Raw genomic sequence first — 25,698 nt, 5'->3', positions numbered from 1 at the left:
ATGTTTGGTGACGAGGCACAATTCCTGATTGGATTTGAATAGGGCAGAAAATTGACCGTTTCTTTACAAAACAACCATCTTTATATTTTCTCGATTTAGGGAAACGAAGGGAAACGTTTATTTCATCATTTCGACTGCACGTCGAGTGTCATACCACTGCGCCACCAATGGGTTAAATGGTCCAGAATTGTTAGCCCTAACGCTTAATGAACGACTGTACTACTGCCATTGAGCATCGTGGAGAGATTGCTGGGCAATGTGAGAAAAATTCGTGGATTGTTCAACTGCGATAGCTCATCTTACAGGCATCGATGGATCACTATCAGAAGTTGGATGATGCTCTTGATGCATCCTGCACTGTAGATGTTCCTCTACGCGCCACGAAGTCTAGGGTTAAGGCAGTGTGCGATACCTCAATACCTCCAGTAGCTGACATTCTCCTCAGCATTGTCAAACTCATAAATGAACATTACTGACGTCAAGACCGCACTTGTTCCACCACAAGACTCAGTGCTGATGGTCCTAACTGGAGCTCTGCGTGCAACATATGTACTGTCATGTTAAGCAGTCGATTTAGATCCATAATAGCTATGAATCCTTATACTGCTTAGTAAAATTACTATGAGAGATTCAGTGTAATAATTTATGACCCCTCTCCCCCCACCCCTATGCCTGTCACAGCCAGGTTCACACCCCTCCCAATCCCTAACCCAGTCAATGACTGACCTCTTGACTATGAGGGAACAAAGAAAGAAAGAAGACTGACACCACTGATAAGTTCTGTTCCCCACTTTACCCATATTGCAGATAACTTCGCAACGCGTTCTCTAATGTGATCTCTATTCCCTCTAATGTGCAAACGATGCTTATCCTTGCGCAGTTCTTACCGTGTCTGACTGGCTTGCTATGACAAAAAAACGTAGGGATGCGGCTAAAATACACGCCGTAACGCTGGTAGCGGATGCAAATATTGTGCTCCTGCTGTCTATCTCCGTGGTCCACGGAAAGTCTCCACACTGAGTCAGTCGAGGTCCACACACTGAGTCTAGGCAATGAATAGCTTTTAGTGAGAGCGACCAAGTAGAATGAAAGCTCTGAAATTCGGACCAATTTCGGAGTCAGCTATCACGATGACTAAGTAGAAATTAAAAACTGCCGCAGTCAAGTTACCGAATGACCAAGTTTTGCTCTCTGTGGGTCACCACGTGTACTCGGAGCAGTCTACCCGTTCCTTCCCTATGACTAGTCGCTGGGCAGACACGAGAAGCAGCTTACAAGAAAAATAGTTTGCAGTTAAGTTGAACCTCATACTAGCATGTCGAAGAGCAAATACTCAATAACATTCGCCCTCACCTAAGGCAGAAGGCGCATCCAAAATCCACCCCTCCAGTAACACCCTGGCGCCAAGCTCCCTATTCCACAAGACTGCAGCCAAATACCATGCACGTTAATCTGTGTTGCTTACCTGATCTCCAGATTCCGGAGAAGATGCCATCAGGCCTGAAAACTCTTCCTCGTGCATTCTTCCGACTAGGGTTAGACTCAGAAACAGCCTTAATTGGCACCTACTCGTCCGATATCCATTACTGAAAGCTAGCTCCACCCCTGTGCATTGTGCGTGATTGCGGCTAAGAGAAGGGATGAGCTGTCGCTGTCACTGTGCACAAACAGGACCATCACCGGTGCTGCCTCCGTGACCCAGGCCGTCCACTCCCGCATTTACTTAAACCGACTTCAAGGCACCGAGCAGCATACCTGCTTGGCTTCACTTAATAGCCGTTTGCTGGACAGATGTGTGTATATATTAAACCGGGGACCTAGAAACGATGGAGAGGTATCGTCCCGCCGTAGGCCTCAGTGATTCACAACCCCAAAACAGGCCAGAGCAGTCCACCCACCCCTCTGCCGCCCCACTCTGTACCCAGGGTTATTGTGCTGTTCAGCCCCCAGTGGACCCCCCCCCCCCTCGTGGGAAAGTCTCATACCACGCGAGAGTAACCCCAAACGTTTGCGTGGTAGAATAATTGTGTTGTATGCATACATGGAAATGGTGTTTGTGCAGCAATCGCCGACACAGTGTAACTGAGGCGGAGTAAGGGCAACCAGCCCACGTTCGCCGAGGCAGATGGAAAACAGCCTTAAAAACCATCCACAGGCTGGCCAGCACACCGGACCTCGACGCTGATCCGCCGAGCGGATTCCAGCCGGGGACCGGCACGCCTTCCCGCTCGGGAAGCAGCGCGTTAGACCGCGCGGCTAGCCAGGAGGGCTGCTAGACAGAGATTCACCAGTTCCATTTTGCTTGCATTCTATTCGATTGAGAAGATACAGTTTCTTAGTATCCTGCCAATGAACCGCAGCCTGTTGTTTGGTCAAATCTTTTCTATACAGGCTTATGACCTATACTCTTTTCCAGTCACAGAGTACCTTCGTTTACTGAAAGAATCTACGTAGATTACGCTAAATTAACTATGGTAAAATGTGTAAGAAATTCACTCAAGAATTCTGTAAAGAACTTGACACGTTCTCCATCTGGCCTGTTCAACACGACTGGCAATTATTACCACATCACTCATCTTAGCAGCTGTACGGCATTATTCCTTGATCTTCTCTTTCGAAGGAACATTTGACGACAGACTCCATTATTGGCTGTTCAGAGGCTGTTTTTATTTGCATGTCCTGTCTCATGTTAAGTGTCTGCACACTGAATTTTATCCTTACGTCTATTACCCGATTTCTTGAGATAGTATGTCCATGGACTGTTTGGTCTAGAGTTAAACTTCTTCCTCTGCTTTCATGAGCTCATTGGACCATATCAGTCAATCTTTTTCTGGTCATCTGCCTCAATAGGTTTTCTTTCCGAATTGCCCAGTACATTTTTATTTGTTCTGATCGTCTTTGTCGTTCATCATCTGAAATACCTTTCTTTTCTTTTTCACTTGCCTATCTTTGGTTTAAATATTATACTTATGTTTATTCAGTTTCTTTAAGATTTCTGTTTTGTTTTGCAAATTCTAGCTTATTCATATACTCTCTGATTCCCTTTATCCATCCTGATTTTTGCTTTATGTTGCAAAGTTTCTCTGTAGCTTATCTTGATAATGTGGTTTGTGATGACTTCAGAATGTGACAAAAAAAAGTAGAGAAACTTTTTTCAATATGGTACCTGCAATGAGCTCCACTTCGCTGTATACCACTTCTTTGGTACTATCCGCCATTGTCCACCTTTTTGATATTTCTTATTTAAGCATGTTGTAGATACTCTTCTCTCTGTTTTTAGGATTTTGGCGATTCTGTTTTTCTCAATGACTTTGAAAAGAATTTCACTTCAGTATGTCACTTGTGTTTGTAATGTTTTAATTTATTTTTTTGACAATTTTTGTTTGTTTTATGTAGACTATGTTAATTTTTGAGCTTTGGTCGTTTTGATAGTTCTTTTGTACCATGCAGGTTTCTCGTCCAGGCTGTACGTTATAATTTCTCTTAGGTATTTAAACTGTTTCACTATTTCTACTTTCCTGTTTTTAGTGTTATCTGCTTGATTAGTAGTGGATCTGCTACCATTATCTCAATCTTTTCGAATGATATCTGGAATCGAATTTTTTGAGCTATATTTTGTAGGCTTGTTGGTTGATTTATGGCTTCTTCAATTTATTAGCTATCAACGTTAAACTATATAAAAAGAATAAATTGTTCTCGGGTTTCCAGACGCAACAGTGGTTAAAATACCATGAGCTTTCGAACTAGCACTCCTTGGCCATTATCAGATGAAATGACGTAACCAAGGTGTGCTTGATCGAAAGGTTATGGCAGTTTAACCACTTGATGCTGCTGGAAACTCGAGAACATTTTACTCGATGTTACCACCTCGAGAGCCTGCATTCTCACACATAAAAAAGACCTAAAAATACGTATCTACTTTCCACCAGACTGTGAGCTTTAGACGTACCTTGGGAGGGTGTTGTATGAAGGCGTTTGTACTACCAAAGGCGATGAGCGCTGCTCCCAGGAACAGCGGAAGCGTTGCATGTAACATAGCTGTGATGCGCTGAAACACACACAAGCAGTCGTAAAAGCCGTGGGTAGGACTGCATAAGTTGTGTATACCTCTTTACCTTATTACATAATATTTCACAGTGTGGAAAGGAACGATGAGGGGTAATCAAATGAAAGCGAGACAGTTGGGAAAAATCTAAGTAAACTGTTCATTATTTCAAAAGTGATAGCCAGAACTTTTAATACATTTATCCTGCTTGAGACAAGACGGTCAATTCTTCATGGGAAAATGTTTGCGGTTGCATACGGAGTCATGGTTGTGCCCAAGCGCGCAATCCTTTTTCCGACACAATCGACAGCCACGAATGTCTTTCTTAAGGGCTCAAAAAGTATGGAACACTCGTGGGAACAGATGGTGACTGTATGCAATATATATACGGACTTCTGAACCAAACTTCTGCAGCTTAATCGAAATAACAGGGACTCCAGTTCCGTCGGAGTCACTATGATCTTTTTCCTTGGCAGCAAGAACACGCTGTTCATTGACTTCCAGGAACACGGCGTCACAGTTAGTAAACAATGGAACCTGGACTCTTTGCAAAAATTGAAGCGTGGCCTGAAGTCCAAAAGACCAGGAATGTTGACGGGCGGTATCATTTAGTTGCAGGATATTGTCTGCCCACATGTGACCTAGGATCTTTCGATTACGCTGCAGGAGGGTCTCTGAGAAAACCTTACACGTTCTCCGTACCGTCATTATCTCTCCCCATGCGATATCCATAATTTTGGAGCCCCGAAGAAAGACATTCTTGGCTGTATATTTGTTTCAAGTGCACACCTGGGTATAATCATGATTTCTTGTATAACTAACCAGATTAATGGGGATCTCTGATCAATAGTAGATTACGATAGGTAGACTGTTTGACGAAATTTACGTCTCCATCCTTTTTTCAGCTATTATTTATTTAAATTGTAAGTCTGAAGCACAAGAGGCGATCCTATGGGACCGGTGTATTGTATGGAAATATTATTAAAACCTCACACTTTGCAGACATTATTTTTCTTTTACATTTTAAAGAAGTTAATTATGCTATAATTTCCATTGTTGTATTTGATCATAAATGACATACATTTTCCACTTTACAACATTTGATTACGAAACTTCTTATAACATTTTATTATCGATTAAATCAAAAACTGTTATAATTTCTTTTTCATAAAAAAAGTCATATAAAAGAAAATATACAATGTTTATTATTTTGGCGACGTGGCTTACAAAAAATGGCTCCGAGCAATATGGGACTTAACTTCTGAAGTCATCAGTCCCCTAGAACTTAGAACTACTTAAACCTAACTAACCTAAGGACAGCACTGCACACATCCATGCCCGAGGCAGGATTCGAACGTTCGAGCGTAGCGGTCGCACGATTCCGGACTGAAGCGCCTAGAACCGCTCGGCCACTGCTGCCAGCCCGTGGCTTACACCGTAATTTTCGAAAAACCCTATTTAAAAATTATATACGGCAATGTGTAATTATTTATTTTGTAAATTTTACTAATTTTAAGAGGTGTGTCCTGTTTGTAACTCTTCAGGCATATGTGCCATAAAATATGTATGAATGTTAATTTGCTGCGCGGTGTAGCCGGACATAGGTGTGTGTATTGTACTTAGTGTAAGTTAGTTTAAGTTAGATTAAGTAGTGTGTAAGCTTAGGGACAGATGACCTCAGCAGTTTGGTCCCATAAGATCTTACCACAAATTTTCAAATTTTTCCAAATGTTAATTTGACCAAGTACTGGTTCTGGAACAGCCTAGAACTTATTTCTGTAATATATCGTTTGTCATACACTCCAAAAGCAATTTATTCTATGCACGGGCTCATGTGAGACAGTCTTTGTTTGGAAATGGTTCAAATAGTTCAAATGGCTCTAAGCACTGTGGGACTTAACATCTGAGGTCATCAGTCCCCTAAGACTTAGAACTACTTAAACCTAACTAACCTAGAACCGCTCGGCCACAGCAGCAGGGTGAATGTGTATGTTAGTCTTTGTGCTGCGGGCAGTAAGTGAGCCAAGTGCGACTTTTTACGTTGAAACAGTAATTTGTTTTGAAAATGCATTCGGAATGTTTTACGAATTTGTTGACTGTGCAAGAGAACTCTCGGCTCGAACATGAATTCAGTTTTCCAATTGTATTTAGAAGCTTTAGGTGCCATTGTGATTAGGGTGGTGAAAGCATTCGATTACTCTTAGTTTATCTACTGTCAGAATTTAAAACGTACCTGTTTCTTCAACAAAACTCATGAAACAGTACGCAGACAGACAAAAGGCACATTTGGGAAAGTAATATCAGAAAGACATTCTTGAGCTGCAAAATCAAATACCACTTGAATCACAGTCTTGAATTCAGCAACATGTGCTGTATTATTGTACCCAGCTGTTTGCCAGGAATAATGAAAAGGATGATACATTGAAGTAGACAGCTGGTTTCCAGGAATAATGAAAAGGATGATACATTGAAGTAGACAGCTGGTTGTGAATAACAAAATGCATTTCCATTAAGAAAATTCTGTTCCCTTATTTAGTGTAGAAGTCACTGCAGAGACTCCATGTAGAGTCTGTTATGTTGATTTAGTGCCCGTTGCTTCGCTCGCTTAGACTGTATGGTCTGCACATTCTTTGTCTTTCTTTAATCGAATTTTTATGTTGTTATGCCCATTTCTCATGTGTAAATCTACACACAGTGTAAAACCACACATCAATTTTCGTAGTTATAGCTTCAAAATTACCTTAATAGAGATGTTTTCAAAAAACACTTCACCCCTTATTTCAACCTATTAGTGGTGGAATTTCGAAAAATCCGCTCTTAAACGATGCCTACAGTATAAGATGAACACCCTCTCCAAACTTCAAATTTCTATTCTTAGTGGTTTGGGCTGGGAGGTGATGAGTTAGTCGGTCAGTCAGCACATTTCATATAAATATTGCCAAAAGAAGTATATGTCCAAAGGGCTTACACAATTTTTTTGGTGCAATGATAATAAATTATAAATCATTTATTATTGTTGTGTGCTTCTGACCACTGCAAGAGTTACAAAGTAGTATAGAGTTCAGGTTATTTGCGACAATGTCATTTCCAACAGTCACGAAAAAGTATTTTAAACGGTCTTTTCCCATTTTCCTATTTATGCTGGCATCAAATGTATGTTTGGTCGAAGATTGTCTTCAACAGCCTTTCTAACATTCTGGACGAAAGTTTTGTGTTGAAGACAAATATACAGTGTCTTTGCTAGGTGTCCACTCATCGAAAGTCCAAGACCTACTTCATACCTGTAAGTTGTGTGTATACTGGACCGAGGCAACTGTTGATTTTTCCCTCTTTTTGGATTATGTAGTGACAGGAGCTAGTTCATAACTAAACCCACTTTGATCAGTGTTCCAAATGTATGGCTGCTATATCTGGACTCTGGCAGTTTTCTGGTTTACTTTTTAGACGAAACGGGTCCCAGACTAACGAATATCTTGTTGGTCTTCCTGTACATATCCGGCTGTCATGAAAACAGTGATGTGTCTATGGCACATCTTGCATTTTTCTTGAGACGTGTTATGAAAGCTGCAGAACATTTGAACTTTGTGTGAAAAATTTCTCTTGCTTTTTGCACTGCCGAATATTGCAGACGCCAGTAATGGATACGTTTTCCTTCATTCTTTGCCATGTCAGATTGGGATAGCATACATTTTATCTCCAGTGCTTTGATTGCCTTGTTCTCTCGAAATGGATGTTCGTTGCGTCTTTTTTCTCCACACGATCAAATATTGCTTAGATGTTCGGTGTGCTTCTTATAGATGGATGTCTCTTCATGAACGAACTGCGGGTCGAAACTTTACATGGAAGTGATAAAGCGCTGATGACCACGATATTGAGTGCCCCACAAACCAACCAAAAAATGTATGATAAACATCATAAATACGTTTAAGATGTTTTTCCGAAACTTTTATTAACATACTAATAGTATTGGATGTCTTTTCTGGTGAAGATTCATAATTACTCGAACTGTGAGCTTCTGTTTGAGGAATACGATTTCCGCCACCGCTACTAATAGTAAAGTCTTGAACGCTACCAATCACGTTATCGTCTCTATAGTAGTTTTCTTGACCCACTATCCTATCCAATGTAACTTCAGTTGAGTATTCAAATGATTATTCAGGTTTCTGAATAATCAGATCCACCATAACGACCGCGAAAGTGTCACCATCCTATCCTACACCGTCTTCCTTTGGGTAACACATTCTTAACTTGGATGTGACAATATTTAAACCGTGCCAAACATTAATGGTTTCGTTCATTTTCGCTGTATATGTACGATGGTACTGACACATATACTAAACACGCCAACTTCTTTCTACGGAAACGGATTGAGCGGTGTGTTAAGTTCACTGCAAGTGGTGTTGCGTACAAACCAAGAGCAACACAATGAGACGCCGTCACCGGTGTAATTAGAAATGTGAGAAGTACCTGTCTACAGATGTTTAACTTTGAATTCCCGTTCGAGCCGAAAGACATCCCTTGCGAGGACAGTGTTCAGCATGAAGGTTGTGTAGGCACCAAAGAAGACACTCTTTAGCGATATGCAGAAAACTGTTGCATAAATTTGGTTGTTTTACGAAGACTGGATGGAAAATAAAAAAAGTGGTGAAAATGTGAATAAGTATCTTAATGTTCGACAGACCTAGAACTTTACATAACTCCCTAGAAGAAGAAGAAGAAGAAGAAGAAGAAGAAGAAGAAGAAGTTAGAAGATACAAATACTAGGGTGGTCTCGGAACGGAATAGAAAAAAAGTGCTTACATCACTGAAACTCTTTTTTTATTTTTTAATATAGTCTCCTTGTAGATTAATGCTCTTGGTCCAATGATGTTCCAACGCCTTGATCTCATCTCGAATGTGTGTTTACTCCAGGCCTGCAAAATAGTTGTGAACTCCATCTATCAATTCTTCGTTTGAAGTGAATCTTCGCACACCAAGAAAAATTTTCAGTGTTGGGAAAGATGGAAGCCTGATGGAGCCACGTGAGGTGAATAAGGTGGGCGCGGCAACAGTTCATACTTTAGTTCGTGGAATTTTGCCATGGCAATGGCACATGTGTGTGGGCGCGCATTGTCTTGATGGAAGATGACTTTCTTCCTTGCTAAAGCTGGCCTTTTTTCGCGTATCTTTTGTTGCAATTTGTCCAGGAGTATTTGTCCAGTAGTATTTCTCTAGTAACTTTTTGCCCAGTGGGGAGATAATCTACAAACAGAATCCCCTTCGCATCCCAGAACACTGATGCCATGACCTTTCCCGCCGAAGGAATCGTCTTTGCTTTCTTTGGTGGTGGGGAATCAGCGTGTTTCCACTGTGACTGTTGTTTTGTCTCTGGGGTATAGTCTTGCACCCAAGTTTCATCTGTCGTCACAAATCGGCGCAAAAAATCTTGTTCGTTTCTCCAAAAATGGGCCAAACATTGTTCCGATATGTCTGTTCTCATGCGTTTTTGCTCCAGCGTCATGAGTCGCGGCACCCAGCTTGCAGATAATTTTTGATTTCTAATTCTTCAGTTAAAATGTGATATATCCTTTCCTATGATCTGGCAAGCGTCAGCAATTTCACGCACTTTCAATCGGCGATCCTCCATGACCATTTTGTGCACTTTTGCAATGATTTCCAGCCAGTTCCATCCCTTCCACCAAGAAAAAAAATCCCTGGTGGTACCGGAAACTGAACCCGGGACGTCAGCTTACGGATCTGAACCGAAACGCTCTCACAGATCGGCTAAAAACTAGGGCGACCGCGTAAACGGAGGCAGAAACATGACAAATATCTTAGTGAGCAAGTTTACTGTGTTGACGGGTACAAGTAGGTAGTTGTCAGATGGCATGCTATCTGACTTTTGTATTTTTAAATTGCATTCGGGAGGACTACGGTTCAAATCCGCGTCTGAACATCGTGATTTAGAGTTTATGTGATCTCCCTAAATTGTTCCAGGCAAAGGCAGTTCCTTTGAAAGGGAACGGCCAATTATCTTCCCCATCCTTGCAACAATCCAAGCTTGTGCTCTGTCTCTAATGGCCTCGTCGTCGATGGGACGTTAAACCCTAATCTTCCTTCCTTTCCTTGCTTTGTATTGTTACAGTGAAAGTTATACAGATACTAAATGAATCAGGTGCAAATTATCGGAAATGAGTGTTAAGCCTTACGTGACAAACAACTTACGTGTCTTAAGTTTCATCTCAGAAAGTTTATTAGAGCCAGTAAATTCAAGTGTTGGAAGATTCACTGGCTGACAGGCTCACATCCTTAAGAGTTTTGCATCTCACATTGTTCAAACATTCGTCGAAGTCACAGACAATCGATTTCGAAATCACAGTGGTTTTCTCCACAAAAATTAGTCCGTTACTACACATACGAATTAAACACAATAACTCAGTGCTGAAGGGAACTGACACCATGAATCCTGCAGGGCTGTACATAAATCCGTCAGAGTACGAGTGGGTGGAGATTTCTTCTGAAATAATGCTCAATAATGTTCATGTTTGGGGAGTTTGGTGGCCAGCTGAAGTGTTTAAACTCAGAAGAATGTTCCTGAAGTCACTATGTGGCAATACCGGATCTGTGGGGTGTCGCATTGTCCTGCTGGAATTGCCTAAGTCCGTCGGAATGCACAATGGACATGAACGGATGCAGGTGATCAGACAGGATCCTCACGTACGTGTCACCTGTCAGAGTCGTTTCTAGACGTATCAGGGGTCCCATATCACTCCCACTGCACACGCCCCACACCATTACAGAGCATCCCCCAGCTTGAAAAGTCCCCCGCCGGTTTGCAGGGTGCATGGATTCATGAGGTTGTCTCCATACCTGTACACGTCCATCCGCACGATTCAATTTGAAACGAGACTCGTCCGACCAGGCAACATGTTTCCGTTCATCAACATTCCAATGTCGGTCTTGACGGGCCCAGGCAAGGCGTAAAGCTTTGTATCGTGTAGTCATCAAGGGTACACAAGTGGGCCTTCGGCTCCGAAAGCCAATATCGATGGTTTCGTTGAATGGTTTGCACGCTGAAACTTTTTGATGGCCTAGTATTGAATGCTGCAGCAATTTGAGGAAGGGTTGCAATTATGTCAAGTTCAATGATTCTGTTCAGTCGTCGTTGGTCCCGTTCTTGCAAGATCTGTTTCCGGCCGCAGCGATGTCGGAGATTCGACGTTTTTCCGGATTCCTGATATCCACCGTACCCTCGTGAAATGGCTACCTCGGAGATACTGTGTCCCTTCGCTCCTGTGCCGACTATAACATTACGTTCATACTAATTTAAATCTTGATAACCTGCCATTTTAGCAGCAATAACCGATCTAACAACTGCACCAGACACTTGTTGTCTTATATAGGCGATAGCGACCGCAGCGCCGTATTCTGATTGTTTGCATGTCTCTGTATGTAAACAGGCAGAATACGGCGCTGCGTTCGGCAACGCCTATATATTAAATGCGCATGCCTATATCAGTTTCTTTGGCGCTTCAGTGTACATCTTTACTAAAATAAATAGTTATAGATAAAACTCGGTATTCTGATTTCGCACAGGTCCCGTACTTCGATCTTTTAGCTTGGACACAAATTGCTGAGTAACTCTTCCAACACCACAAGCTCAGCCGGCCGGTGTGGCCGTGCGGTTCTAGGTGCTTCAGTCTGGAACCGCGTGACCGCTACGGTCGCAGGTTCGAATCCTGCCTCGGGCTTGGATGTGCGTGATGCCCTTAGGTTAGTTAGGTTTAAGTAGTTCTAAGTTCTAGGGGACTGATGACCACAGATGTTAAGTCCCATAGTGCTCAGAGCCATTTGAACCATATGAACCACACGCTCAACTCCAGAAAGTGTCACAGATCAAATACGTCTACTGTTGGACAAAAAGAAATGCTGCACCGCCCAGATGCAGCGTTGGACGTCAAAGGTACGTGTAGATCCTTACAGCAACAACAAACTGATAGGAGGTAAGTGACACCTGTCGTTCAGTGAGGGCGACAGGCTAACTGTACCCTATCAAACGGTCTTTTTTCAGTTTTCGTCATAGTTTGACACTAACAACAACAGTAAACAAACAGGAGCAAAATTTGCATTGATACATCACATATCATTGCAGACACAAAGGAATTACAGACAATGGCTGCGAGTGGGCATTGATGGAAATCAGTGGGGAAGTTGAGAATTTGTGCCGAACTGGGCTTCGAACCTGGGTCTCCCGCTTGCTAGGCAGGTGCGCTGACCACTATGCCACCCGGACGTAGTGGTCATCGCAGGTGCACAGACTACCCTAGCACGCCTCCCATCGAAGCCAAATTATCGGCATATACATACATGCACTGCTAATGTAGTGCCCCTTGCCCTTTATCCTCATTACTCCTGCACAACAGGCTCGAAGTCTTACGGGAATCTGTGAAATGTCGGGAGTAACGAAGATAACGGGCAAGGAGCACTAGGTCAGTAGTGTGTGAATAAGTTGACAATCTGGGTCTGTCAGGAGGCATGCTAGGGTAGTATGTGCAGTTGCGATGACCACTGTGACCGGATGGAGTAGAGGCCACTGCAAGCGTCAAGTGAGTGGGAGACCCAGGTTCGAATTCCGGTCCAGCACAAATGTTTCAAGATTGTATCACAAAAGTCGATAGAGAAACGTAAGAAATTTACAGATACACATCTTAATCGCATTTCTCAATCGGAGACTGATAACACCTTAAAAATTTTTGGAAAATATGTGGTAAGGTCTTATGGGACCAAACTGATGAGGTTATCGGTCCCTGAGCCTACACACTACTTAATCTAACTTAAACTAACTTACACTATGGACAAGACACACACCCATGTCCGAGGGAGGACTTGAACCTCCGACGAGGGGAGCCGCAGGGACCATGACAAGGCGCCTTTGACCGCGCGGCTACCCCGCGCGGCCAACATCTCACATATTCATTCGTTGCTGCCCGCCATTCTTGTGCGAAGCTTTATCTCAGTGTACCATCTACATTCAACATCTTCAACTATTAGATGGTTAAATTCGAATCTTTGACTTCCCCTGCAGCTTTTCCTCTGCACAGCTGCCTCTAGTACCATGGAAGTAACTTCTTATCCTTTCTTATAGTCATTGTTTTCACTGTATTCCTTTTCTCGCCGATTCTGCGGAGAAAGTCGTCAATTGTTAATCATCAATCGACTTAATTTTCAGCTCTCTGCTGCAGTACGACATTTCAAATCTTATTCTCCAATTTTCCACACTGTACTATTCTGTTCCATACAAAACTGTGCTCCAAATGTATGTTCTCAAAAAATTTTTACTCAAATGACGGCCTACTTTTGATACCAGCCGACTTCTTTGGGAGAAAAATGCTCTCTTTTTCTTCGGTAGTCTTGGTCTGCTTGCTTAATCTGTCAAGCATTATTTTGCTTCTAAGGGTGGCAGATATCTTGGCTTTACCTGTGATTCCGAATATCGATCGTAAGTAATTTCTTCGTATGTATGCGGGACCCATGTTGGTTTTGATGCAGATGTTTATTTTGTTTCAGGTAAACCATAATATCTTAACTAAAAATTTTAGAATTTGTTCCATTCCATCGTTGCTGCTTGCCAGTGTAGATTTCAGATAAAAATACAGACTTAGCTGCGGAGGTTTTTATTTTCGAATTTGAATGACGTACTTCGCCGGTGACGTTATGTTCTGATGAGTGGGGTCGTGGTACATTCATAAGAAAACGAGCTATTGACAAACACTATTTACAAAACATCGTTCTTGTGAAGCACTTGAAACACAACTTGCTCTGTATTCTCTCGAAGTAATGAGTGTCATCGACAGGGGATCTCAAACTGCTTCCATATTTTTAGACTTCTATAAGGCTTTTCAAACCGTTCTACACAAATGACTTCTAATGAAACTAAGTGCTTACGGGGTATAGTCTAAGTTGTGCAATTGAATTCTTGATTTACTGTCAGAAAGGTCACAGATCGTAGTAATTGACGGAAACTCATCTAGTATAAGAGAAGTGATTCCTGGCGTTCGCACAGGAAGATTTATAAGCTCTCTGCAGTTCCTAATCTACCGTATTTAAACCAATTGTGAGACAATCTGAGCAGTCCTTTTGGATTGTTTGGGGTATGTTACTGTCATTTACTGTCTGAGAAGATCAAAAGGCAAAACGATTTAGATAAGATATCTGTCTGATCCGAAAAGTGGCAACTGACTCTGACTAAGGAAAAGATTGACGTCATCCACACGAGTACCAAAAGGAATCCGTTAAATCGCCGGCTGGAGTGGGCGAGCGGTTCTAGGCGCTACAGTCTGAAACCGCGCGACCGCTACGGTCGCAGGTTCGAATCCGCCTCGGGCATGGATGTGTGTGATGTCCTTAGGTTGGTTAGGTTTAAGTAGTTCTAAGTTCTAGGGGACTGATGACCTCAGCAGTTAAGTCCCATAGTGCTCAGAGCCATTTGAACCATTTTTTGAAGGTGGTTCCATGAAACTTCTCTCAGGTATTTAACTGCGAATTGCAGAAGAGATGTAGATGTTGGGCATTACATCGGATTTCATTGTACAAAAGAACAAAAAATGCTCTAGGCTGCAAATGGCACGACAATGCCATCGGACTGCAGTGGCTTAGATCGCTGTTTTCGGACCTATTGTTTCGACCTATCCTATAGTGTTGCGCACGTACGTGTTAGACGCTACTGATGTGCTGCATTCTGGCAGTCCAGTCCGTACTTGGAAGCATCACAGCGGTCAAATGCCACGTGTGAGTTGCTTGGTACGCCGTTGGATATCGCATGTCGAGTCCTCAGGACACAGGACAATATTGACAATTGGGACGTCAGGAATATTTTAGAGATAGATTTGCTGCTCCTCATTCAAACAGTTTCATCTGGATTAATCCATCAGCACAATTTCTGTTAAAGCCTTCCCCGAAGAGCTCTGCCGTATAGCTAGTGAAACTCGTGTTTAATATGCTTGGACGGCGACCTGCTCATCATCTTTAACAAACTATCAATAACTTGGACTCATAGAAGTCCCCTAAGTGGAAGTTGCCTAAGCACATATCCACAATCTCTCTGATTCCGTGCTGCAGAATTTGAGTCGTTTCTGAAAACTTGGACTCATAGAAGTCCCCTAAGTGGAAGTTGCCTAAGCACATATCCACAATCTCTCTGATTCCGTGCTGCAGAATTTGAGTCGTTTCTGAAAACAATAGCTGAAGCGGTGAGAGAAAGTTTAAATTTGACGGGAAGATGGCCGACCAAGTGGGATGCAACAGTTATACTGGAGCGAATGCTGGGAAGCGACAGGAATGGTGAGCTGTATCAAACCAGCCTTAGCGTTTATGACCAAAATATACATCTAATTTGTAATATAAACTTCCTTTTAGTCATATGTCTGCGTGTATGACAAATCATTATCGACTTTCCGGGAGAGAAAGAGTGGAGCTGAGAGTCTTATCGCTGCCTCTGTGTCTGCTAGATTTTATACTATAGGAAAACTGCTTGCTATAACCTCCTGGTGCAATGACATGGCGTATTCTCCACCTAGTTGTCCCGTCGACCTCTGTCCAACTTGTATGGTGTACTGGTCGATGCACTAACACTGGCATAGTTCCATCGAAACGATAGCATTTCCTGGAACAGATGTTCCTGTTTGTAAAACTCTCTTGATCGTAATGTGTATGACGTCAAATAGTGAGAAAATAAACGTTACGCGTCAGGATTCCTAGGTGTCATAGGAAAGGTCCGGTTACTTTGATCGCCACGATATTCTCACCCTCGCAGCTGTCTCGGGACTTTTATACCAGCAGTAAACAGAGCCCTGGCTGAAAGTAACGAATTTGATGGCCACAACCATTTTACAACGTAGGCTCACACCTGATATTTGGACAAATAATTGTTTTGCAAATGACATCTCTGTATCGTCTTAGAAATAGCAACACGTGTATATAGTGTAAATATAACAGCTTCACATTTGGATATTCTCTGATATGCTTGAATTTTGTTTACAGATGTGCTGTTAGACGAAAAGTGTGTAAATACGTCTGCTCACACAGTTCGTAAGACTACGTAATCACTGCTGGAAACGGGAAGTAATTTATCTGTTTTGTCTTGATTTTGTAAAAATTGTAGACACAGTGTGCCTCCTAGTAATACACCTATGCTCTCTTAACATGACCACCATCAAAATACGATGTAGACCGATGAAGCATCTAAGAGGAGCTCCCAGCAACAGCTCCATTGCTCTTCTTAGTTGTTGATATTCGTAGAGTCATAACAGCCGCTCCATTCACAGCCACCGACTATTATCATGTGGATAACTTCTTATTTTAATATTTATCTGTATTTTATGCGTTCTGCTATTTTCAGGTATCTCTCTAAATCTGTTCTATGTTCATATTTAAGTATGAGATCTAAAATGCTCAAAAACTGACCGAACCGGTTATCACAATTTTTTTTGTGCTCGAAACTTTGTGCTGAAATTTAAACTACTTTTTTCCAGGCCGCTGTTCTCCAGGAGAAAGTCTATATTAAACAGAAGGCAGGATAATGCGTCTCCCTGCCTTATTTAATATTTTGGGGTCACAGCACCTGATATAATATTCTTTATTTTGATTCCGGATATTTTACACGTAGTTTTTAGTAAGACAGTCAGTTTATCAGGAATGTCTAGCTCTTCCACTGCTGTATATAACTCCCTTCTGTCAATACTGTCGTAGGTGATCTGAAGTCGATAAAGAGGTGACGTGTAACAATCCCAAATCCTTTGTATGTTTTTCGTATTTACCGTATCGTGAAGGTCCGATAAACAGATCTTCCATGACGAAACCCACATTGAAAGTCACCAATATCATTTTCTACATAGGGTGTAAGCCTTCAACAAAGGATGTTGCAGAATATTTTATATGCTGTAAATAATAGGTAAATAGCCCTGCAGTTAGAACACCCCATAATATTGTGTTTTTCTGTTGAGCGTACGATTCCTAAGTTTCTATCGTCAGGGATACTTTCGTTAACCCAAATCTTAATAAAAAATGTTCAAATATGTGTGAAATCTTATGGGACTTAACTGCTAAGGTCATCAGTCCCTAAGCTTACACACTACTTAACCTAAATTATCCTAAGGACAAAAACACACACACACATACACACACACACACACACACACTCACACACACACACACACACACATGCCCGAGGGAGGACTCGAATCTCCGCCGGGATCAGCCGCACAGTCCAAAATCTTAATCACTACTTTCTAGAAACATTTCACAAATTCCTTTCCTATATTATCAATGAGTGCTACTTCTATGAGATCCGTTTCTGCATCCTTATTATTCTTTAGCTGCTTGATGGCTGCCTTCACTTCCTTAGCAGTTGCACTGGTTCCTCTGTTTCAGAGATCCTTGTACACTCCTGGAAATTGAAATAAGAACACCGTGAATTCATTGTCCCAGGAAGGGGAAACTTTATTGACACATTCCAGGGGTCAGATACATCACATGATCACACTGACAGAACCACAGGCACATAGGCACAGGCAACAGAGCATGCACAATGTCGGCACTAGTACAGTGTATATCCACCTTTCGCAGCAATGCAGGCTGCTATTCTCCCATGGAGACGATCGTAGAGATGCTGGATGTAGTCCTGTGGAACGGCTTGCATGCCATTTCCACCTGGCGCCTCAGTTGGACCAGCGTTCGTGCTGGACGTGCAGACCGCGTGAGACGACGCTTCATCCAGTCCCAAACATGCTCAATGGGGGACAGATCCGGAGATCTTGCTGGCCAGGGTAGTTGACTTACACCTTCTAGAGCACGTTGGGTGGCACGGGATACATGCGGACGTGCATTGTCCTGTTGGAACAGCAAGTTCCCTTGCCGGTCTAGGAATGGTAGAACGATGGGTTCGATGACGGTTTGGATGTACCGTGCACTATTCAGTGTCCCCTCGACGATCACCAGTGGTGTACGGCCAGTGTAGGAGATCGCTCCCCACACCATGATGCCAGGTGTTGGCCCTGTGTGCCTCGGTCGTATGCAGTCCTGATTGTGGCGCTCACCTGCACGGCGCCAAACACGCATACGACCATCATTGGCACCAAGGCAGAAGCGACTCTCATCGCTGAAGACGACACGTCTCCATTCGTCCCTCCATTCACGCCTGTCGCGACACCACTGGAGGCGGGCTGCACGATGTTGGGGCGTGAGCGGAAGACGGCCTAACGGTGTGCGGGACCGTAGCCCAGCTTCATGGAGACGGTTGCGAATGGTCCTCGCCGATACCCCAGGAGCAACAGTGTCCCTAATTTGCTGGGAAGTGACGGTGCGGTCCCCTACGGCACTGCGTAGGATCCTACGGTCTTGGCGTGCATCCGTGCGTCGCTGCGGTCCGGTCCCAGGTCGACGGGTACGTGCACCTTCCGCCGACCACTGGCGACAACATCGATGTACTGTGGAGACCTCACGCCCCACGTGTTGAGCAATTCGGCGGTACGTCCACCCGGCCTCCCGCATGCCCACTATACGCCCTCGCTCAAAGTCCGTCAACTGCACATACGGTTCACGTCCACGCTGTCGCGGCATGCTACCAGTGTTAAAGACTGCGATGGAGCTCCGTATGCCACGGCAAACTGGCTGACGCTGACGGCGGCGGTGCACAAATGCTGCGCAGCTAGCGCCATTCGACGGCCAACACCGCGGTTCCTGGTGTGTCCGCTGTGCCGTGCGTGTGATCATTGCTTGTACAGCCCTCTCGCAGTGTCCGGAGCAAGTATGGTGGGTCTGACACACCGGTGTCAATGTGTTCTTTTTTCCATTTCCAGGAGTGTATTTACAGAGGGAAAGATTTCTTGGCTCTTAGCCGTACAATGATTCAACTGTTGGTTAGAATGCATAGTGTACTGAAATAAAAATAGTGACATGTGACTGAAGATGCTTATCTTCTTTTTATACGAAAGTAATACAGTCGCGGCAACAACTGTAACGGCAGGTGGTAATTTAAATTTAGCGTTCACTGTTTACATCATTACAAAGGGTGTGGGGCTGACGAGTCTGTGCTAATCTTTTTCCGTTTATCATTTTTGACAATGTAGAAGGCATTTATCCATCTTCACATGGAAATGGGGTCATTTGACACACAAACACTTAGAGAACTGCTCTAGAAATACAATACTACCTTTAATCTGAACATGTTATGAGTAACGTTTCTTACTTACAGGCAACGTGAAAGCCGATAACGTTAATACAAGCCGAACCCATTAGGATCGTCCTGTTATCAGGAGAGAGGAGCAGTCGTGTTATCGAGGAGGATTCCACTCAACGTCAACCAGACATATTACTCATTACCTAGAGTGTGTTGGTGGCAGCAAACGTGAAATTCTATGACTTTCGATGTTTGAGACGAGCTGAAAGCTGGACGATCGAAAATGGATAGTGCCGAAGCAACATCAACTGCTACTCTGTCATCGTCCAGAGCCCCCAGAAATGCGTAGTCTACTGAAATAAAACTCACTATTTGTGACTGGAGGAGTTCTTTCTTTTTTACGAAAATAGTGCAGTCGTGGTAAGAACACTGACAGCAGTGGACAAACTTAAGCGTAGCTTTACAGCATCCATGATTACACAGAGGGCAGAATTCGCCGCATCTCGCAGGAAACTGGGGTCAGCCGTACATCGGTAATGGGAATTTTGGCCATACATAAATGTCATATTTACAAAATGCAAATTTTGCGATACATAACTGAGGAGCATACAGATCGTCGAGCTTGCAGAGTGGGTGACCCGCAAGCTGGATGAAATCCGCCGTTTCTCCTATGGCGTACTGATTACGGATAAAGGTAGTTCTTATGTGAACAGGAAAGTAAATGAAGAAAAAACACAGGTAGTCGTCAGAAGTCAACCATCGCTGGATGGAATCATGGAAGGCAGCTGGAGCATCTAAAATAATGGTTAGATGTTGAACATGGGGTTCTCGTATTGTTGGACCCTTCTTCATTCGGTGCACACCAACAGCAGTCCGTTATCTGCAGTTGTTACAAGATGTGCTGCCATGGCTGCTATCTAAGACGGGACATTTCCTTCCTCCAGAACAATGGTCCTCCCCACCCCCCCCCCCGCCCCCCTCTACCCCGCCACCTCATCACGAACTACTTGTTCAATCATACGTGGATTGTGTTGTAGAGGTCCAGTGAAATGGCTGCCACCTTCCCCCGATTTAATTCCATTATGTATCTATCTGTGGGAATATGTGGAATCAGGGAGCGGACTGTTGATGCATATGATCGAATTGTAGTGTTGGTTAAAGTCCATGTGGAATGGCTGAAGCTGATAACAAGCTTATATGCACCACATCCAGTAACGATTATGTTTGCCTTGTTATGTACAAAATGTGCCATCACTCGATAATGTAACGAAGAAGCTACGATCAAATGAAATACGCAATTATTTTTCTGACGTAATCTTCTATCTGACACGTCACGTAGTCCCTTTCCATTTGAAAATTATGATTTTAATCCTAGATGGCGGATTTGAAGATGGGCACGATGTTGGTGACATAGCCTCACAGACATCTTGCTTCCCTCTCTCTTCTCATTCCCCTCCTCCTACGCCCTCATCTCATATTACTTGTCTTAAAATTGATTTTGATCCGACTACCTCCGAAGGGAGGTTACGCTCCTTTGAAGCTAATCTGGAACATCATTCCGTGATGATGCTACAAACTTCCAGGTATGATGGAGAAGGGCAAGTCTATTAATCTAAGAGATCATGGTGCGAAAAAGAGAAAGGCGAAAGTTATAAGGGAACATCATTATGATATCTGACAGCGTAATACGTCTACCGGTAGTGTTGTTGCTAAGACTGTAGGGTAAGAAACTTCCAGAGGTGGTAGTAAGGACAAAAACATGGAAAAAAGTATAGTAAACAGGGGCTCCAAAATGCATACCTGAAGAACTACAAACACTCGTTCGTCTTAGACATTGTGAAAAACATCTCTTCTACTGAGAAAGTCTCCACAGCTCCTAAGGTACGCATCTCAGAGCCCATATTTGCAGGAATTTCTTTTTGTTTTGGAAACTAAAGAGAGGTATATGTTTTGATCCATACTACCACCTCTGGACGTCGCCTGCCCTACAGTCTTAGTAGTCAGTACATCTATATTTTTAGAGGTATCAGAATGATTTTAGCTTAGAATTTTCGACACGGACGTTTCCGGACCAGTAGTTTTCGGACCAGGGTCCCTTAACTCAGACTGATACTCTCACCCTTCTTCCTCAATCCTGAGGTTTGTAAGATTATCACGTTATCATACTGTATATGCTATTTGTCGTAGTATACTTTGTTAAAGTCAGTAATTATACGTTTCTTGGTGCTAAAAGCTATTAGATCCTTTGTTTGAGACTGAAGTAGATGTGGACTGCGAATTAACACTCACATCAGTTGTTCAACTGTGCAGTAAAATTTAGTTTCTTACAATATATATTGCACGTGGGGGAGGGGAGGAAAGAGGGGAAGAGTGTCCTTAATAGTCTGAAGGATCTGCCATGATCAACGTCATGAGAAAACTGGAAGCAAAGGAAACCAGTGCATAAAAGACAAACAATGTCTATCAGCAGGACATGTGGCCTGAACTGAAACAAAAGTGTTGTTATGATCTCTCCATTGGCAAAAGATTCAAATTAGTTCCCCATTGCCCGTATCTCGTGGTCGTGCGGTAGCGTTCTCGCTTCCCACGCCCGGGTTCCCGGGTTCGATTCCCGGCGGGGTCAGGGATTTTCTCTGCCTCGTGATGGCTGGGTGTTGTGTGCTGTCCTTAGGTTAGTTAGGTTTAAGTAGTTCTAAGTTCTAGGGGACTGATGACCATAGATGTTAAGTCCCATAGTGCTCAGAGCCAAGTTCCTCATTCGGATCTTCAGGAAGGGTCTGCAAGTGGGAAGTGGCCACATGACGGGATAACTTTCTACGAATCACGGCAGTTCAAATATTTTAACTGACTGATTAGAGAAAAGTCAGGAACACAGCAATAGAAAGAAGGACAGGCAAGGCAAAATGGCAGCATGAAAAAATGTGAAGAAATCGAAAAAGAAATGATCGTCCATAATACTGATACGGCACAAAGGAAAGTCAAACAACCTTTGCTGAAATTAAAAGCAAGGGTTCTAAGATTAAAAGTGCAATGGGAATTCCGTTTTTAAACACAGAAGAGATAGCAGATAGGTGGAAAGAGTACACTGAAGTCCTCTATGAAGGAGAGGACTTATCTGATGACGTTCCAGAAGAAGAAAATAGGCATGACAAAGGGGGTCCAGTATTAGAGACATGGAAGGAACTGTGGAAGACTTGACATCCAATAAGGCGGAAGGGATAGATAACACTTCCATCGGAATTTCGAAAATCGTCGAGGGAAGTCGCAGAAAAATGAATATTCAAGTAGGTGTGGAGAATTTATGAGACTAGCCACGTGGCGTCAGACTTGCGGAAAACTATCATAAAATCAGCTTAACAGCTCAGGCATCTGAACTGCTGACAATAATACACAGAAGAATCAAAACGAAATTTGAGGATTTGTTTGATGACGATCAGTTTGTCTTTAGAAAAGGTAAAGGCGGATTTGACGTCGCGCTTGATAATCTAAAAAAGGTAGAAGAAAAATCTATGGGAACTGTGCAACAACTTATTTGAAGTGACTGTACTATGTATAATACAGGTTTATAACTGCGTTATAGTTTCCTAAACGAATGTGCGTTTAAAAGAAGAGACATTGCTAGAACTGAAGGAATGATGTAAAACTTTCCAGCTGAGCGGTAACAAGACAATAACAGAAGGGTTACACTTCCTGGTTGTTGTAACTTGAATGTAATGTAGACACTGAAACGTTATTTAAACATGCCATAAAATACACTACTGACCATTAAAATTCCTACACCAAGAAGAAATGCAGGGGTACACGATGGACAAATATATTATATTAGAACTGACATGTGATTACATTTTGACGCAATTTGGGTGCATAGATCCTGAGAAATCAGTACCCAGAACAACCAGCTCTGGCCGTAATAACGGCATTGATACGCCTGGGCATTGAGTCAAACAGAGCTTGGATGGCGTGTACAGGTACAGCTGCCCACGCAGCTTCAACACGATACCACAGTTCATCAAGAGTAATGACTGCCGTATTGTGACGAGCCAGTTGCTCGGCCACCATTGACCAGACGTTTTCAATTGGTGAGAGATCTGAAGAATGTTCTGGCCAGGGCAGCAGTCTAACATTTTCTGTATCCAGAAAGGCCCGTACAGGACCTGCAACTTGCGGTCGTGCATTATCCTGCTGAAATGTAGGGTTTCGCAGGGATCGAATGAAGGGTAGAGCCACGGGTCGTAACACATCTGAAATGTAACGTTCACTGTTCAAAGTGCCGTCAATGCGAAAAAGAGGTGACCGAGACGTGTAACCAATGGCACCCCATACCATCACGCCGAGTGATATGCCAGTATGGCGATGACGAATACACGCTTTCAATGTGCGTTCATCGTGATGTCGCCAAACGCGGATGCGACCATCATGATGCTGTAAACAGGACGGGGATTCGTCCGAAAATATGACGTTTTGCCACTCGTGCACCCAGGTTCGTCGTTGAGTACACCATCGCAGGCGCTCCTACTGTGATGCAGCGTGAGGGGTAACCGCAGCCATGGTCTCCGAGCTGATAGTCCATGCTGCTGCAAACGTTGTCAAACTGTTCGTGCAGATGGTTGTTGTTTTGCAAACGTCCCCATCTGTTGACTCAGGGATGACACGTGGCTGCACGATCCGTTACAGCCATGCGGATAAGATGCCAGTCATCTCGACTGCTAGTGATACGAGGCCGTTGGGATCCAGCACGGCGTTCCGTATTACCCTCCTGAACCCACCGATTCCATATTCTGCTAACAGCCATTGGATCTCGATCAACGCGAGCAGCAACGTCGCGATACGATAAACCACAATCGCGATAGGCTACAATCCGACCTTTATCAAAGTCGGAAACGTGGTGTTACGCATTTCTCCTCCTTACACGTGACATCACAACAACGTTTCTCCAGGCAACGCCGGTCAACTGCTGTTTGTGTATGAGAAGTCGGTTGGAAACTTTCGTCGTGTCAGCACGTTGTAGGTGTCGCCATCGGCGCCAACTTTGTGTGAATGCCCTGAAAAGCTAATCATTTGCATATCACAGCATCTTCCTCCTGTCGGTTAAATTTCGCGTCAGTAGCACGTCATCTTCGGGGTGTAACAATTTCAATGGCCACTAGTGTATATGCAAACTTTGCAATGGAGATAGCTGCCAGCCTATCGTGGTTGCAAACGAACTTGTTAAGAAAATATTAAATTTTAGTTTACAATTCCAACTGTTCAGAGTATCAGTTACACATTCATACTACTGTCCTTTCGATCGCAGTATTTTATATCGGCGTTTACGTGACAATCGTCCAGCCAGTATAGTCAACTTTGTACTGTCTCATTTGGTGGAAATGATAGGAACAGTCACTACAAAAAGTTGTGTAAAAGACGGAGAAATCTGTAGAATACCTGCTCTAGGTCTTTTTGCTTCCCAAGTGGCGTCTGCTTACTTCATCTTCCCTCCCCCATCTCTCCCCGCACTCCCGTCCACCGCCAACTGTCGCCGTTAATTCTTTCATCCTTCCTGAACCCTGAATTATAATATATTATTCCGATGGTTATTTCAATAGTTCTGGAGAAAAAGAATGACAGATTAGTGACAAATTAAGAAAGTGATACATTAGTTAGAAGTAGAAAAAATAATTATAAATAATAAGTTGCTTTTGCATGCCGTCAGAAAGTATAGTAGTAAGGTTCATAGTCGGATTGACAAGACTGAAAAATTCATTTATAGGGTATAAAGTTTTAGGACTCTGGGTTTGCTGAACTTTTGAGTCAAATTAAAAATGAAGTAGTTGCTGAACTCCACAGGGTTTGACTCTATGAACGTCGCCGCGAGAAAATGATATCGTAACTATTTAGCCATCGGCAATGGCAATAACCATATGATTACTAATTCAGTTTGCTAGAAATTTGTACTAAACTAGTGAACCTGGCAATGATTCGTAATTGCTAAATATGTATGGGAATCGACTATACATCATAATCTGCTTCTCGTCACCTGTTCCCTCCTCTCCCCTCTCTCTACCTCTCTTCTCTCATCACCACCCCCTCTGTCCATCTCCTCCTAACCCTTCTCTCTGTACTTCTCCCCTACCTCTCTTTACTTCCTCCTCCCCCTCCCATCTCCTCCTTCCCCTACCTACATCCGTTTCCTCTCCTACCACCTCTGTCCATATCCTCTTCTTCCTTCACTATGACCTTGACCTTTGTTTGCTGTTATTGCCAACGAATTCCTAATTGGGAATTGAAGTCCCATAAAATGAATGGGTAAAACATATACGGGGTATGACAGACGTTCCTTGCTGCTGGATCTATGAGGATAGTAGCTTCAGTGACAATATTTCGCATAGTTTTAATCTGTGAACGAATAGGATTACAAAGTTTCGGACGATTCAGGTTCCGTAGTAGTATTATAATCATAAGCCAAAAAGACATAAACACAACTTTCCCATTTCCTATTAAAACCGACAGCAAGGAATAA

At 43.1% G+C, this 25,698-nt stretch overlaps 1 protein-coding gene across 1 annotated transcript in view; it reads right to left on the bottom strand.

Annotated features, from left to right (window-relative positions):
• The window catches only part of LOC126092412 (uncharacterized), a 70,068-nt gene that overhangs the window by 41,052 nt on the left and 3,318 nt on the right, over positions 1-25,698 (bottom strand). Inside the window, exon 2 of the mRNA XM_049907999.1 lies at positions 3,950-4,048. Within this exon, the coding sequence (XP_049763956.1) occupies positions 3,950-4,036 (87 nt within the window). The 5' untranslated portion in view covers positions 4,037-4,048. The remainder of the gene's footprint in view (positions 1-3,949; positions 4,049-25,698) is intronic.

This window comes from Schistocerca cancellata, chromosome 7 (assembly GCF_023864275.1).
Source record: "Schistocerca cancellata isolate TAMUIC-IGC-003103 chromosome 7, iqSchCanc2.1, whole genome shotgun sequence".
In the NCBI taxonomy this organism is placed as follows: Eukaryota; Metazoa; Arthropoda; class Insecta; order Orthoptera; family Acrididae; genus Schistocerca; species Schistocerca cancellata.
This window is presented reverse-complemented; position numbering and strand designations above follow the sequence as displayed.